Source organism: Nipponia nippon, unplaced genomic scaffold (genome assembly GCF_047370975.1).
Source record: "Nipponia nippon isolate SJK-2023a ecotype South Korea unplaced genomic scaffold, ASM4737097v1 scaffold_5, whole genome shotgun sequence".
NCBI lineage: Eukaryota > Metazoa > Chordata > Aves > Pelecaniformes > Threskiornithidae > Nipponia > Nipponia nippon.
In genome coordinates this window covers 8,281,736-8,296,074 of record NW_028262369.1, presented here as the reverse complement: position 1 = coordinate 8,296,074, position 14,339 = coordinate 8,281,736, and the positions used below count along the sequence as shown (strand labels likewise).

The 14,339-nt window shown below is 42.9% G+C and overlaps 2 protein-coding genes across 7 annotated transcripts in view; both read left to right on the top strand.

Moving 5' to 3' along the window:
* The first annotated feature begins 2,190 nt into the window (after positions 1 to 2,190).
* CEP20 (centrosomal protein 20) lies at positions 2,191 to 7,960 on the top strand. Of its 4 annotated transcripts, none has more exons than XM_087734312.1 (5): positions 2,191 to 2,316; positions 2,828 to 3,025; positions 4,204 to 4,288; positions 5,142 to 5,281; positions 7,513 to 7,960. In XM_087734312.1, exons 1-5 carry the CDS (start codon positions 2,289 to 2,291, stop codon positions 7,587 to 7,589), a joined length of 528 nt encoding a protein of 175 aa, XP_087590438.1. In that variant the 5' UTR covers positions 2,191 to 2,288; the 3' UTR covers positions 7,590 to 7,960. The 4 variants fall into 4 exon arrangements, with proteins under 4 accessions (XP_087590438.1, XP_009466001.2, XP_087590435.1 ...); XM_009467726.2 differs by having other exon boundaries at positions 5,139 to 5,281; XM_087734309.1 differs by lacking the exon at positions 2,191 to 2,316 and having other exon boundaries at positions 2,324 to 3,025; positions 5,139 to 5,281.
* Positions 7,961 to 13,725: 5,765 nt separating this feature from the next.
* Positions 13,726 to 14,339, top strand: part of MYH11 (myosin heavy chain 11) — a 62,714-nt gene continuing 62,100 nt past the window's right edge. For all 3 annotated transcript variants that reach the window (XM_087731809.1, XM_087731808.1, XM_087731810.1), the window contains exon 1: positions 13,726 to 13,855. The gene's annotated coding sequence lies outside the window, so the exon portion shown is untranslated. The remainder of the gene's footprint in view (positions 13,856 to 14,339) is intronic.

Sequence of the window (14,339 nt, the reverse complement as noted above, 5' to 3'; positions counted from 1 at the left end):
CTCAGCTGTAAGGAATACTTTTTTTCTCCTGGCTGCTCTGCAGCACATATAAATGATAATAACTCTGACAATTAACACAAGCTATCCCGTAGTTAAGTTGGAAGAGCTTTTCTTTTTCAATAGCACTATTAATAAAAGAGTAATCCAGAAAAAACACTAAATAGATAATACAACCTCTAAGAGCTGACACTTTTACACATCTTCTGTGTGTAATGATAGAATATAAGCCTATAGTTGAAATGATACAGCAGAAAATTATTTAGGATATAGGGATCATATGCAGGGATTGTTACAAACAGGAAGACAGTAAATAAGCATGAAGTGAGGAGGGTCAAGAAAAATAATTTTTTACCCACACATTTTTCTCCAGATACTATTGTATGCTAAAAGACTAACAAAACTTAAGTTACTCTTTCAGGATTCAAGCTTTCCAGTTACTTCAATATAAGAATTTTTTTTCAGCCTCAAACTGCCCCTGTACCAATGGTCATGCACCAGGTTAATGATGTTTCTTATCAAATAAAGATATTTGGATCTGCACCTCAAATTAGTTCCCTTCCAATTAATTCCATCTCCTTCCCTTAGCAACTCTAAGCAACAGCAACAACAACAAAGACATAAACCAAACTGTGGTCAAAATGCCGAGTAAATAACTAATGTGAGGGGAAGCAGAAGAGTTCGGAAGCAAAATGTAACGGACTCAAAATATTTGTTGTGGAGGAGAAAAAACAGAACTGACACAAGCCCAAACCTGCCAAGAGATACAGAACCAAGATCTCAGAGTACCAAAAAGTCACTGAATGTGGATTTCACAAACCATTGTCATAACAGCATCTCTTAAAACACAAATTAATACATAAAATAGAAACCGCAGTCTTATTTTAAAAGGCATTTCCTTGCAATCAGGAAAAAAAAAAAAACACCACAAATTCTATTTTGGACTCTGAACTTTGCTTTGTAGGATACAAATTAAAGCTGGATAGGAAATACAGGGTGGAAAACAGCAACAACTTATCAACTGGAAATTAGGTGTAATAGAACAGTGACTCACAACGGCATGGAGAAATTTGGAAGGATGCAGAGAAAAATGTTTTGACTGTGAAAACGCCATGCATGTTAAAGGTAGGCGATCGTCCATCACCAGAGTTGCAGTAGGGATCTGGGCAGCAGCCCTGGGGCGGGCAGAGGCACCTACTGCTGCTGACTCACTGAAAGTTACTGCTATGTTAAAGGAACAGATTAACTTCACCGTTTACTTCCAAACCCGTCTTTTTTTCCTGAATTTTATTTGTTGCCCCCTGCCAGGAGATTCTTCGGAAGCTCATAATATAAATATTTGCTTTGAGAGGAAAATGTAAAAAAACATTGAAAAATCCCAACAAAAAACCTCCGCCCCACACTCCAAGGCCGTAAAGGGTTTACTGCTTAAGACGACTCACATTTTCCTTCAAGCCCAAGCAGGCTCCTCCATCTACACCGTGACAAATCCAGTTTGCTCATCCACACTGGCTGCGTTTCCTTTGGGAAATCCTTAACACATTCAGGAGGTAAACACTGCCGACTCATCCCAGCAACATGAAGCACGCACACATGCCTCCTCACAGGCTTGCAAAACACCCAGTATACGGTTACATTTTGGCACCTCCTTTTAATTAAAAGTTCATCTTTGGCGAGTCCTTTTAATTAAAAGCTCGTCTTTCAGGGACTCGGTACAAAACTCCTCCACCACACATCAGGGAGAAACTCTCACTCATTCTTCATGTCTCCTTTTTTCATTTTTTTCTTTTCTCCCCAATAAAGCACATTGACAACCTACAGAGAGGGAAAAGTACAGCAACCCTGAAACGCCGTCCGTCCCCTCCCGCCGCAGCTGACAGGGCTGAACGGCGGGCAGGCACAGGCAGAATACCGGGCAGCAATTCCATATACACCACGTAGGCACCGCTAACTATTTTATCCCGGCTTGACCTTGCCAGCGGACATCCTAGCAGCACCGGGGATCACCCTCGGGCTGGGCAGCCGCCCTCCCGGCCGACCCCGCTGCCCGCCGGGCTCCTCAGCCCAGCGCTCCGAGCCCGCCTCCGGCAGCACGCGACCCCGCCTCAGAGAGCGCGCCCTCCCCCGCCGGAACCTCCCGCCCCGCCCACCGGCGCGGCCCGATTGGCTGGCGCGGAGCGAGAGGCGGGGCCGGCAGGCGCCCTCTCCCGCCTCCCAGCGCTGCGCCTGCGCCGTGGCCACCTGCCGCCGCCGGGCCGCCTCATCCGGGTCCTGGGCGCGGCCGTTGGGCGATGGCGACGGTAGCGGAGCTGAAAGCAGGTCGTGGGGGCGGCGGGGCGCCGGAGGGAGCGGGGAGTCCCGGGGGTCGGCGGAGGCACTTCGGACCGCCGAACGAGCGGGCAGACAGGCTTTCCTCATACAGCCGGCTGCCGGTTGGGTCTCGCAGTCGTCCGGGGCGCTAACGGGGGCCGCCGGCTCCTCACACCGCCCGTCGGGGAGCCGCAGGAGAAACGGCCCTAAGCCCCCACACAAGCACTCTGCCCTTGTCGTTTGTCTCGGTCTGGCTTTCACTCGCTAAAAACATATTGGTCCGGTAACATCCCACTTCTGAAATTGCTAAGCGTATGTTTACTACTAAAAAAAAAATATAATTGTGGCTTCATTTTCATCTGTAACGTTCCTGCTGTTGGTAATTACTGGCATATGCACAGGTGCAGGTATCTTACCTTTATTTCACTGTGAATATGCCGAAATGATGTTTATATTGTGGATGATAAATGCTGCTTGAGTATGTTTGGCTTTATCTTAACAGATCTTTTTGTGGTAATAGTTTTAAGGGACACACTGGAAAAAAGAGGTGCTCTTGGACAAATAAAAGCAAGGATCAGAGCTGAAGTTTTTAATGCGCTGGATGACCAAACTGAACCACGGCCACCGCTGTCTCATGAAAATCTCTTAATCAACGAACTAATTCGTGAATATCTGGAATATAACAAATATAAATACGCAGCATCTGTTTTAACTGCAGGTATTGGGGCTGAATTTTTGTTATCACTGTATTACTAGACATTTACTGCTTGGTTGAGTAATTCCACTGATATTGTGAAATTAGTAAGTGGAACCAAGCTGCACAATCTTGTCGTATCTTAATAAATAAGATATGAACACTCTCTCCACAGCCTTACTTGCAGCATTAAGCCAAACCATACCATAAGTTTTAAAGAAAACTTACTCTTTGCTCCTTATCCTTGAGGTAAATGCTTTGACAGAGCAGTTGATGCAAGAGCAAGAAAACTTGCTAGCAGCCTGCAAAATCAAAGTATCTTTCTTGAAATATCTGGTTTTGTTTTGGAAAATGGCTAACTATTTTTAAAGCATATATCACTTTTTTTTTTCCATTGGCATTTGGGTAAAATAAAAAATAGAAATCCTACAAATGAACAGAATTTCTTTGAGGAATAATTTAAACTAAAGTAACATGTACATAAAGTAGTTGATAGTCTGAATTACAGCAGGTCTGGTAACTCATGCATATAGACTGCATCAGAAACTTTATGTCCTCAGCTTAAATAACAAAAAAGAATATGAAGAAGGTCCATATTTTTTAACAACTGTTACTGGCTGTGCTAAAATACCAATATTTGAGAGCTGTTTAGACTACAACAGCTAAATGGTAGCCATAATTTATATGGTACAGCACTTACTTATTTTTGCAGCTATTGCTAGCTTGTATTTGAAATTTGAAGTTTTGTAGTTGTGCTTAGATACAGTAATTATATTTGCTATTTAATCATTTGATGTATTTCACTTTATTGAAATTACAGGCACAAAGGTTCATCTCAAGAAGAGGGAATGGAGACAGTCTGTATAGTAGTTAACGTATGGAATCTGTTTGATAACTTCTTTAGAGAAAGAGTTGTTTGCCTGATTAATTTGTCTTTATATTGTAAGGCTTCTTTAATATTTTTCTTAGATTCCTTTAGAGTGAAGATAAAAATTGTAATATGCTATGGTAAATTATATGAATATGAAGTACTAATGTTTAAGTGAGTTCCCTGGTATTACAATATGCTGTTAGATATTAATATCCTAAAAGAGAGCTGTGTGCTCTCATTCTCTTTTGAAGTCTCCTGAGCAGCCTTTAAAAGTTAATTGGTGATGTGTTTTTTAACAGTCTTAAGAATTTTGGGGAAATCTCTTTTCCAGAATCTGGCCAGCCTGAAGTGCCCTTGGATAGACAGTTTCTTGCCAAAGAGCTGAACGTAGTCGAAGACGCAAATGGAAGATCAGTGTAAGGAGTGATTTTGGAATGCACAGTATATTCTGTTCTGCATATATTTTTCTCTTTAGTGTTATTATAAGTCATGTAAACGTTCTCACCAATTGAAATGTGACCTGATCACAGGGCTGCTCTGGCAATGCTGGATTCAAACTCACAATGTCGAACACGGGGCCACTATCCAACATACTCAAAACTAACATTTAATTCTGCCAACTCTACAGCATTCTCCAGATAGTGTACTTGCACACCAGAACACAAGTCTCCCACCAGTGCAGTCTTCCCTACAGTCAGAAGCAGAAAACAGATAGCTCTTTGCATATCAGTGAGTTGCTTTGTAGAACAATAAAAAGATTATTGTACTCTGAGATTAGATACATATCCACAATGCTCTGATATGACTGCATTAACGAGCTAGGGTACTGAAGCAGGTTTAAACACGTCCAGTGTTCTCTGTAGCTTGTGCTGTCAGAACCTGTCGTGTCCTCAGGAAGAATCAAGTTTGTGATGTGCAGCCCACCAAAGTCTTATCCTTTGTACTGCACGAGTGAGAATGTGGATCTGTGTTCTTGTGCTAAGCATGCTCCGGTTCCTCCCCTACAGGGGATCTGGAGCTTAGCTGAGAGGGTCTCTTAGCACGACATTTTTAGGAGAGTAGTTTGTGTTCAAGGTGGGCTTAGGTCTGTGCTTATTTATGTAGTGACACTTGGCATAATGTATTTTAAGTAACTATTCTAAAGACATCCGTAAATATTCTAGAAGCAAACATTAAGGTCTCAGAAGTTCTGAGGAAAGGGTGGTTTTTTAATGCTCAGTATTTCATAGACTTCATAGATATTACTTTTGTCATTTCTTTCTTAAGCAGACCTCTCTTGTACGGGATTATCTCTCATTTCTTACATGGTGGTAAAGAAGAAAGTACCCAGAATACCCTTCCAAAAGGGTCTTTGCTGAATTATCCAAAGCAGAACCTTGGCAAACCACCTAGTGAAAGAAATCAAAAAGGTGGGTGTGGGTATGGGGTCATTTTTGCAGAAGTTTTACTTGTGACTAGATTTTCTATACGATACGTATACTTTCACAGCATAAACATGCAGATGGACGCAGTGTACCTCCTCCTCTGTGCAAGGAATGCTTTGAGCCACCACCTCTTTTGTAAGAAAAATTCTTCCGCAGAACAGTGTTTATACCTCAGAAATACCATTAAGCTGTGTGACCTGACCATACCTGTTGCTCATGTATTCATTTAAGAAAGGTCCTACTGTATCCAGCTCAGGAAAGGCCCACCCGTGATTTCTAAAACAACCCGTACATGTGCCTTTGTTTAAATAAGTGACCAGCTTACACCAGCTTCTCTCTGCCGGTATGCTAATGGCACAGCATATGCGGCATACAAATCCGAGTGCCCTCGGAAGTGCTTGACTGGCCTTCAGATGTGTCAGTAGCAGAACTTTCTCTCTTATATGGGAATGGATTTTATTTATAAAGCAGACATTTTTAAAAATTGCAGACAGCCAAATTTATATAATTTCTGAACAATGTAAGGTACTGTGAAGCTCCTGTTACCTTGTGGTAGCTGTAGCTACTTGTTAGTGACTAGAGGGAAAGGAAAAAAAAACCTAATTGTTTAGCTTTATTCTCTTAAGGCTTTTGGACTGTTAAAAACTGAAAACTCATTTAAATTGGACAGCTGTGCTATTCTAATTAGTTCTGCTGCTCTGCAGTTACTGGTAAAGACCAGGAAATACTAATATCCCAATTCTCGGTATCAGAAAGGTTATCCACCAGATTGCTTTACCATTTTCCTAAGTTAAACTGGCCAAATTGTACTCCCTTACACTATTACAAATCTGGAAGGGGTCAGCTAGAGGCAGTCTTATTACATTGGCAATTTAATAAAAGAATTTAACCTAAATTCTCAGTAAAGTATGTTAAATAGTGGGTGTATCTCTTTGTTTCTCATCTGTTCTAACTTACCTAATTACTGTAGAAAGTTCTTAACTCTTTAGATGTCAAGTTTTTATATGGGCATAAACCTTTTCTGAGGACATAATTCACACGCCATTGACTGTAGAAGCTTAAGCTCCGAGTTCATTGCTCTATAGTACCACACTGCTAAATCCTATTTTCCCGTTCTGGTCTGCTTTTTGACTGGTTACAATTTATACTGCCTTAGCTACCGAATGAAAGGGATCATTGATCCAGTTTTTTTCCTTCAAAGAGTCCACTTGGCATATTACTTCAGTTTCTACTGTGAGAATTTAGTACTACCAACTATTTCTTTTGTATCCAAAAATTTGAAAAATGAGGCCTGAGATATTACTGACATCTAAAAAGTGTGACAGAAGTACTGCTTAACAGTTAATTCATTGAGACAATGTTGTTTCCCTTCTGCCAGAAGAGGGGGCTGAAGAAATAAAATTTCAATACCAAAACTGCTATAAATGATCTCTTTGTAGAAAATATTATTCCTATCAGAAATTTCTCCATTTTTAAAAACAAATTCAGTGTATAGAAGAATTGTTTTTGAAGTATAACTTTGTACCTCAGTTCCGAAATTGACTCTGCGCAGCGTCACCCTGCCCTGTTAACTCCAATATAATTTCACATGGGATTTTAATTGTTTAGAGTTAGTTACAAAACTCAGGATTAAGCATGACAGCATAACTCATGACAGCACATTGCTTTTTGAACTAAACAAAAATATAACAGTTTTAAGGCTTTTAACCTTTCAGTAATATAGCCTGAAATTACTTTCTGCATGTGTTTGTGGAATGTGTCGGTGGAGGCCTAAAGGCAGTAGGTTTAAAATACTAATTATCTAGCTGTTTTGATTAGGCTGCATATTAAGGTAATCAAGTCCATTCATAAACTCAACCCTCCAAGTCTCATATTTTAACATCTAAGTTGCTTTTCATATTAGAAATTATCTTGCTTATTTAGTTGAATTAATATTCAAATAAACGAGTATACAGACGGGGAATCCTGACAAAACGTGTGGAATCTGGTGTTGCTGTTAGTTCATTCACTATGGCTGAGTTGAAGTTGTCTGAAATCTAATCTTCAGTCATGCAAAGCTTTTATCCCATACAGTTGCATTGAAAAATACATTTGTAAAATTACCAGAGTTTCCTATGATGATATTCTGTATCAAAGTTGATGATAGTAGAAAATAACACTTACACCTTTGGATCTCCAGACGCGTGAGAATATTTGTGTCTGTGTTTCATTTTCAGATAGAATTCCAGAACCAGGAAGGATGGCTGGCGTGAGCATTGAAGAGCCCCTTGTTTTACAAAGTATAAACAGATGATACCTTTCATTTGCTAATTTCTCATGTAAAGCTCTGTAAGAGTTAATTTAGGAAATTCTTCTTTGCCTGAATTTCCCCAGTATGTCCAGTGGGACCATTTCAGCTCATTCGATCTACCCATGAGACAGGATGACAGGGTCACACTCATTGTCAATGAAAAAAATGTTAGCAAAGGCTCTCTTCCTCCGGTGCTGACAGAAGGAAAGCTGTATGTGAAGTCAGATGAGTGAAGCCTACGTCTAGAATTGGGCCAAAAAATACTGGTTTTACTTTATAAAAATTGATCAGATAAGTTATCATTTCTGCACTTTCCTTATTATGTTATGTCTTTGTGTCTTCCCTGTGTTTCTGAATAAAATTTTTCAGGTTTATGCTGTGTGGTATTTTGAAAGCGTCCAAACTAAGCCCTTTAATCATTCTTCTTTAAAAAGAAGCAGCTGCTACTTCTGGATAAGTATGGGAAAATAAGTTTTCCTAGAATATTAAAGTGCTTTAGAGGAATAGTTGTTTATGATTCTCCGGAAATGAGGACTATATTTATCTTCATGCCAGCAAACAAATGACCATCAGTCTTTTCCATCGGGAGTTGCTATAAATTGTACGGTGTAACACTGAGCATATAGGATGGAAGGAACGTCTGTTTTTTTCCCCAAACAACATGAAACTCAAAGCCAGGCAAAACTAAAAATAAAGTTGATAATAGATTACTGATTCCCAGAACTTTTTTTTAGCTGAGGTATTTACATGTTTTGAAATGGTTATTTATTTTAAAAGCCAAACTTACAGGGGTACATCAAAAAATAACAGGTTAGCTATTTTTCTTCTACCCATTTTAACAAAATGTATAGATGTTAGTGTTCCCAGTGGTACCGAGAGGAGTTTTCTGTAAATAAATTTTTAGGGTTGCATTCTTAAAAATCTTAATTGTTAGATAAATGGTACAGTAAGTGGGGAAAAAAAAGAGGAAGAGAACGTGCAGCTTGTGTATTTAAGTGAAAGGACCCTGAATTGTACAGACGGCAAAGTTTTGCCTTGATTATCTTGTTTGACCTAGTTAGCATTACAGGTATTTTTTCAGTTTGATAAGCAGCCTAGCTTCTACTCGAATGTGAAATTGCAGAGAACAGTTACAGGTTGAAAGGAGAAGTTGCAGTTATCCATTTGGAGCCTCAGCAATGAGTTCGTGCCCTTGGTGTGACTGGCCGTGCTGCCAGCTCCCCATTTACTGATTTATAAGTGTGTCCGCACTGTTTCCAAGAGGGGAGGACACGTGTCTGCAGATAGACCTCAATCAAATCCATCTGTAAGTCTTTTGTAGCTTTGCACCAATTAAAATTGACCATTGGGTCAAGCAAACAACTTTATCTCTGTACGTCCTCACTGTTTGCTCAGCACTAACACCACCGTCAGGTTCAACGGCTTGGCTGAAGAGCCACCCGTGTAAAAACCACCACGGGATTCTGCCTCCTTACCAGGGTCTTTCCTGCCACATTAATGCAAATATTCACAATCACTGATCTCTTCTCAATTTCTCTGCCTAAAAATATAGTAGAAAAATGGTCTTCTAAGCCGTTATTTGCAAATTACCTTCGTTTTGGAATGAGCTGAAAGTGCCTCTATGGAAGGTTGCAAAAATGAAGAATGCAGATGTGATTGCTCTGGCCACAGAAATCCCTGAATTTTTAACTTGGGTTTTCCAGAGGTTAAATGCTAGACCCCTGTTTCTCCATGAACCAGTGGGTCAAATCGTTATGTATATTTGGAATCCGAATTGTCTTTTCAAGGGCAAGGAAAAAGGCTCTGGGAAACAGAGGAGCGGTAACCTGCCGCGCTATGCACATCTTCCAGTGTGACCAAAGCCATCGCATCCGCTTTCTCTCTTCCCACCAGAGATCATACAGAAGCTGCCCAGGTGCCTCAGCGCTCCCTGGGAAATGGATTTTTAGTGGTAGAAGTTAAATACCATTTTTGTTCTGGTTGAAGAAGGCAAAGGGATGCTTGGTACTTGCCCTTCCCCAAGCACACAGCTCGGCGTGCTCATGGCCTCCACAGCCACGAAAGCAGAAGCGGTTACAAGGGTGTCCTTCACGGAACTTCGAGGTAAAGGTGTGTATCTGAAATCAGAGAAGAAACCCGTTTAAGACGGAGGGAAGCTCAGGACTATTTTCTTTGGGGAGTGCAGCGTCAGCCCATTGTCAGGACCCTGCGCTGGGACGGTGGGTGGGAGCTGGCCCCTCTGCTCTCAGGGTAACGTGCATTTCATGTAATTCTCCAACGCCCTCACAATACAGATTTGGGGTTTCGGAACAATCTCTTGTTTCAAAGTATAATCATTGTACAAGCAAATTAAAATCAAATTAAAGTGCATTTCCAGCGATATTTGTTTGTACAACAAAGCTTTGAAATATGTCTATGAAAATATACTGGTCTAATCACGTTATTAATGGCCTAGCATTTATCCTGACAGCACATGAAACATGAGAGCATCCTTCAAGATGCAGACGTGTAGCAAGTCCTATGAATGTCAGGCTGCCTTACTTGCTAACGGATGAAGAGGAATTGCAAAGCCCGTACAATATGGCTGCACTTTTCCACAAAATCATTCCTTAAAAGTTTAAGCTAAGCGATGTCAGTATTTAGATGAAAATAATTCACAGTCCTAGAGTCACAGGTTCAGGTTTTAGATGAAATTACCGCCTAGGTGAGTGTGCACAAAAATAACTTTCTCAAATAATTTCAGAAGCACCGTCTAGCTTAACTACAGACTGTGATGTCTTGGATTAACTGTCCTTATTCCTCCTATTGACATCAGGAGAAAAAAAATATATATGAGCACATGTAGAAGCTTGAGGGGTTTAATGAGCAAAATGCATTTCTGAACCTCACTGGAGACAGAGCACCGTAACTGAGACAGTTACGGAGGGAATTACGTTCAAAGAGGCTGTTCTTTTTCTAAGCATGATATCACAAGTGAAGGCGACAAGGAGCCAGTGAAGTTTGGTGTGGATATCAGATCTGGAAAGCACTTGGGAAGAACTTAACCCACAAGTTTTAAAAAAAATAAAATTCTTTAAACCCAAATTTTTGCTCTCCCCTAGAATCAGAGGAAACTATGCTTATAGACTCCACAGCAGCAGTGCTGTTGCAGAGGTATTCGTTTCTGTCACGCACAGGGGAAACTTTTTTTCTAAGCTTTATCAACGCGCTCCAAGGAGTCGGTTACGCTTTCCTTCCTGAGCGCCCTTTGTATCGAGCCGAATCTCGGTGTCAGTTGAACAGTTTTTCCGGAGGAGTGATTATCATTGGGTGATTGTGTTTAGGAAAAGAAACCCCCAAACGTTTGTTGACACTTGCAGAGACACCTCTTTCAGTAGCAGCTGGTGTCCAGCTGATCCAGAATTGACCTGTGTGCTTCACATACTTCACTTGACCTGCAGCCAGCATTAAGCACAAAGCTCAATGTTAAGCAGCGGGTGACTATTTCACCTCGGCAGACTACTCGCATGATTAATTGTTCTCGTTTGGACGCGGACTGTCCCTCCTGTTGCAAGAGCACAGCTCAACACAGGTGGTAACCCACCGGTACGCTTGTCAGGTCCAGTTACATAGGTCAGCTTAGAGAAACATGGTTGGTAAACTTAGGTAAAAACATTTTTAAACAAAAAAGTTGCTTACCTGACACACATTATTTAACAAACTAACGTCACCATCTGTGCTTTTCTTTTTTCTCTCCTTTGTATTCGGGTTACATGGTGATAAGGCAGCTTAAAGTTCGTTCTCAAGTCATCGTCTTCCCCCCCCCTCCTGCCCCCAAGTACAATATTTACAGTGCAAATTCAGCAAGGAGATATTTTAAGGGCAGGCTGCTCAATACTTTATTTTTTCTAGAAAAATAATTAAACCAAATAAACAAATCAGAGGGGGGTTAAATAAAGCTTATTTGTTGTCACAAAAGCATCGTCCACTGGGAATCCACAGCTTTCATTTTGAGGCAACTTTGGTTTAAAAAAATACCACAATATTTAGGAAAGTCCAACCAGGCTATTATATTAGTACATTCTTACATTAACTTTTAAGTGAAGGTTGGAAGCCACGCTTACACTTATCAGTTCCTACCCCACACGGCTCCAGAGTGCCAACTGGTTCAGTCCCAGCACTAATATTTTTTAGACTTTCCAGCTCCCTTTAATGCCACATCATATATCACCCTCCACCACTGCCTCTGTTAAACACACTACTCAAGCAGCAAGCCTGCATGTGCACATGCAGCGCTTTGCAAACCAGCCGGAATAATTTCCACTCCTTTTTAAGCTACTATGAAAAACTTGCCCGGTTTTGTGAACCAGCTGCATGGGTTTAAAAGCAACTTCTTAGGACAAATGTTGAAATGATCATACTTTTCAGAGGATCCCCTTGCATTTTGTTATTTTGTGTTCATTCTATTCCTATTTAAAACCTAAGTTTGCAACTGAGAAACTGCAGGAAAAAAACCAGAGAGTGAACTACCCAGTGAGGGACTTTCTACTAAGAAGGGCAAGTTTCTTGGATTTCCATCCTGGCGATCATTTCCCCCGGCTTTGCTCCAACGCAGCCACACGTGCACGAGCCTGATACGAGACTGCTGCCTTTCAGCTCCGGGGAGGGCTTTGCACAGCTGCGTGGCAGCCCCGCACCTTGCGAGGCGGCGGACACTGACCCTCCACCTGAAGGATAGCCTGCGACCGCTGGCACCGTGCAACTCTGTTGGCAATCCTGGTCTTCTCCAGCTGAGGCCTGACCATGAGTCTGTATGTGATATTTCTGAAATGCTGCAGGGAAGAAACCCTGACGCTCTTCCCCTCTCTCCTCTTTGCCCAAATGTGTTCACCCCGGTCAGAGCTAGAAGAAGGGGCTACAGGTCTGTCATACCTGCAAGTGCTGGCACTTTGACTGAGTGACAGCAGAGGTTTCAGCCCAGCCTCCCTTCATAGGTATTTTTTTTAGGATGCCGAGACCAATATGAGCCTCATCCATCTTCTCCAGGAGGGTTTATTTTCCAGAGAAGACAGGACTGTTGATGTCAAGAGAAATTATTTCACCCAGGACTGTGCTCTGATCCTTTGGGTATACACCATATTTAGTCTGCTGCCGAGAGGGGGTTGCTTCGGTATTTTGTATTTGGCACGTTGATGGGAATTCCTAGAGGATCCTAGCTTTCCCTTTTTGGGATGTCTCCATCCACAGGTCTTACTGCACAAGGCTGTTGGCTACTAACAGGGGAAGGAGGGGGGACAGCCAGGCACTGAAGGTTTGGGGGGTGCGAGGGAAGTTTGACGAGGACCAGATCGCTCCCTAACCCCTGCAGGTCTGGCTCCCAGCGCCCTGTCCCCCTCTCCCCCCCAGCGCACGGTGCCTGCCGCCTCTTCTTTCCACTGCATCCCAGGGGCTGTTCCCCCTCGGCCATTTATCACTTCTCTTCTTCCTTTTATGGACAGAGGGAGGTATTTCTTATATATGAAAAAGTATTTACAGTGCTTCTCAGGAACTGAGCTGTGCACCGGATCGCAAGAGAAACTTTGGTAAATCCACTGGGGAGGTGGGAAATGACCCACTTGTTCCCTAGGGGCAAAGGAGGCTTAAACCAGCCCCAGGCTCCAGATGTCACAAACACATGGAGACCCAGAGCAACCTCCACCCACGCATCCCTGCCGTGTTAGGAATAACCCTCCTCTCCCAAGCGACCCCTGGAGTCAGGGACTTATCTTAGCTCCAAGAAAATGCACTGACGGTGGGTGGGAAACCTCCTGGGGGGACCGCGGTCTGCCCTTTGTCGTTCCAGGCAGAGGGCCTCGAGGGGTGAGGACGCTGCCAAGGCAGGAAGGAGTTAAGGGTCCATTTGCTTGGCCAAAGAGTTTCACCCTAGGAAAAAGCAAAACCTCCAAGCTTGCGAGTTAGGGGCACCCATTTTGAATTAGGGGGACCCCTTTCATGCCTTTCTAAAAGCCAGAACCAGCCCGCTTCCCTAAAGAGCGGCTCAGGGCAGGGGCAGCAGTCCAGGGTTAGGCCCTGCTGGGAATGAGGTCCTTGGCTCAGGCTGTCTTTTTTAACCCAGGTGCCGAGAGGATTTTCCAGCAGGACGTGGTTTCCAGGGCCCCTCCCCATTGACAAGATTCTCCTCCTCTATATAGGGAGGCTGCAAAGGCGGGGAGGACTTGGACTGTCCCGGCTGGTGGCTGTACAGGTTCCCGACTCTCCAATTCACTCTCTGCTCCCCTAATTGGACGCCTGTAAGTACCGCGGGGACCGGAGGTCCCTGCTGGGGACCGGGCTGGGGGCTGGCCGCGCTTTGGGATGCAGCAGTCTGGCAAGCTATCGCACTACTTTGCAAACACATTCAGTGAATTAACCTGCAGACAGCATATGAATTAGAAACAGGAACAGACCTATCGGACACGCTCAAATGCTTTATCCCCATTCGTGTGTTACTGATTGGGTTCTGGTTAAAACGCATTAGAGACCTGTGCATGCTTTCAAACACGCATGATGCTCTAGCCTGCTCCTTAGTCACTTCTAACACTGCTAGTGCCGAATCGAGCCTTAAAGAGTCTGGCTGCAGAGCATGAGTTGCGCCCCAAGCCGGCAGCAACGCAGCCCGCAAGGTGCTGCGCCGTGCCGGATGGTGGCAGGTACCCGCTGCAATGAAGCATCACACGTGCATTCAGCGAAGAAGAAACCTGGTAGCCTTTTCAGTGCTAATAAAGCAACTTAGTG

Excerpts from the sequence above, each read along its gene's own strand:
- CEP20 (XM_087734309.1), top strand. The coding sequence starts at position 2,788 with ATGTTTGGCTTTATCTTAACAGATCTTTTTGTGGTAATAGTTTTAAGG. Across the intron at positions 4,289-5,138 it reads GACGCAAATGGAAGATCAGT|CAGACCTCTCTTGTACGGGA; the intron begins GTAAGGAGTGAT and ends TTCTTTCTTAAG. Across the intron at positions 5,282-7,512 it reads TAGTGAAAGAAATCAAAAAG|ATAGAATTCCAGAACCAGGA; the intron begins GTGGGTGTGGGT and ends TTTCATTTTCAG.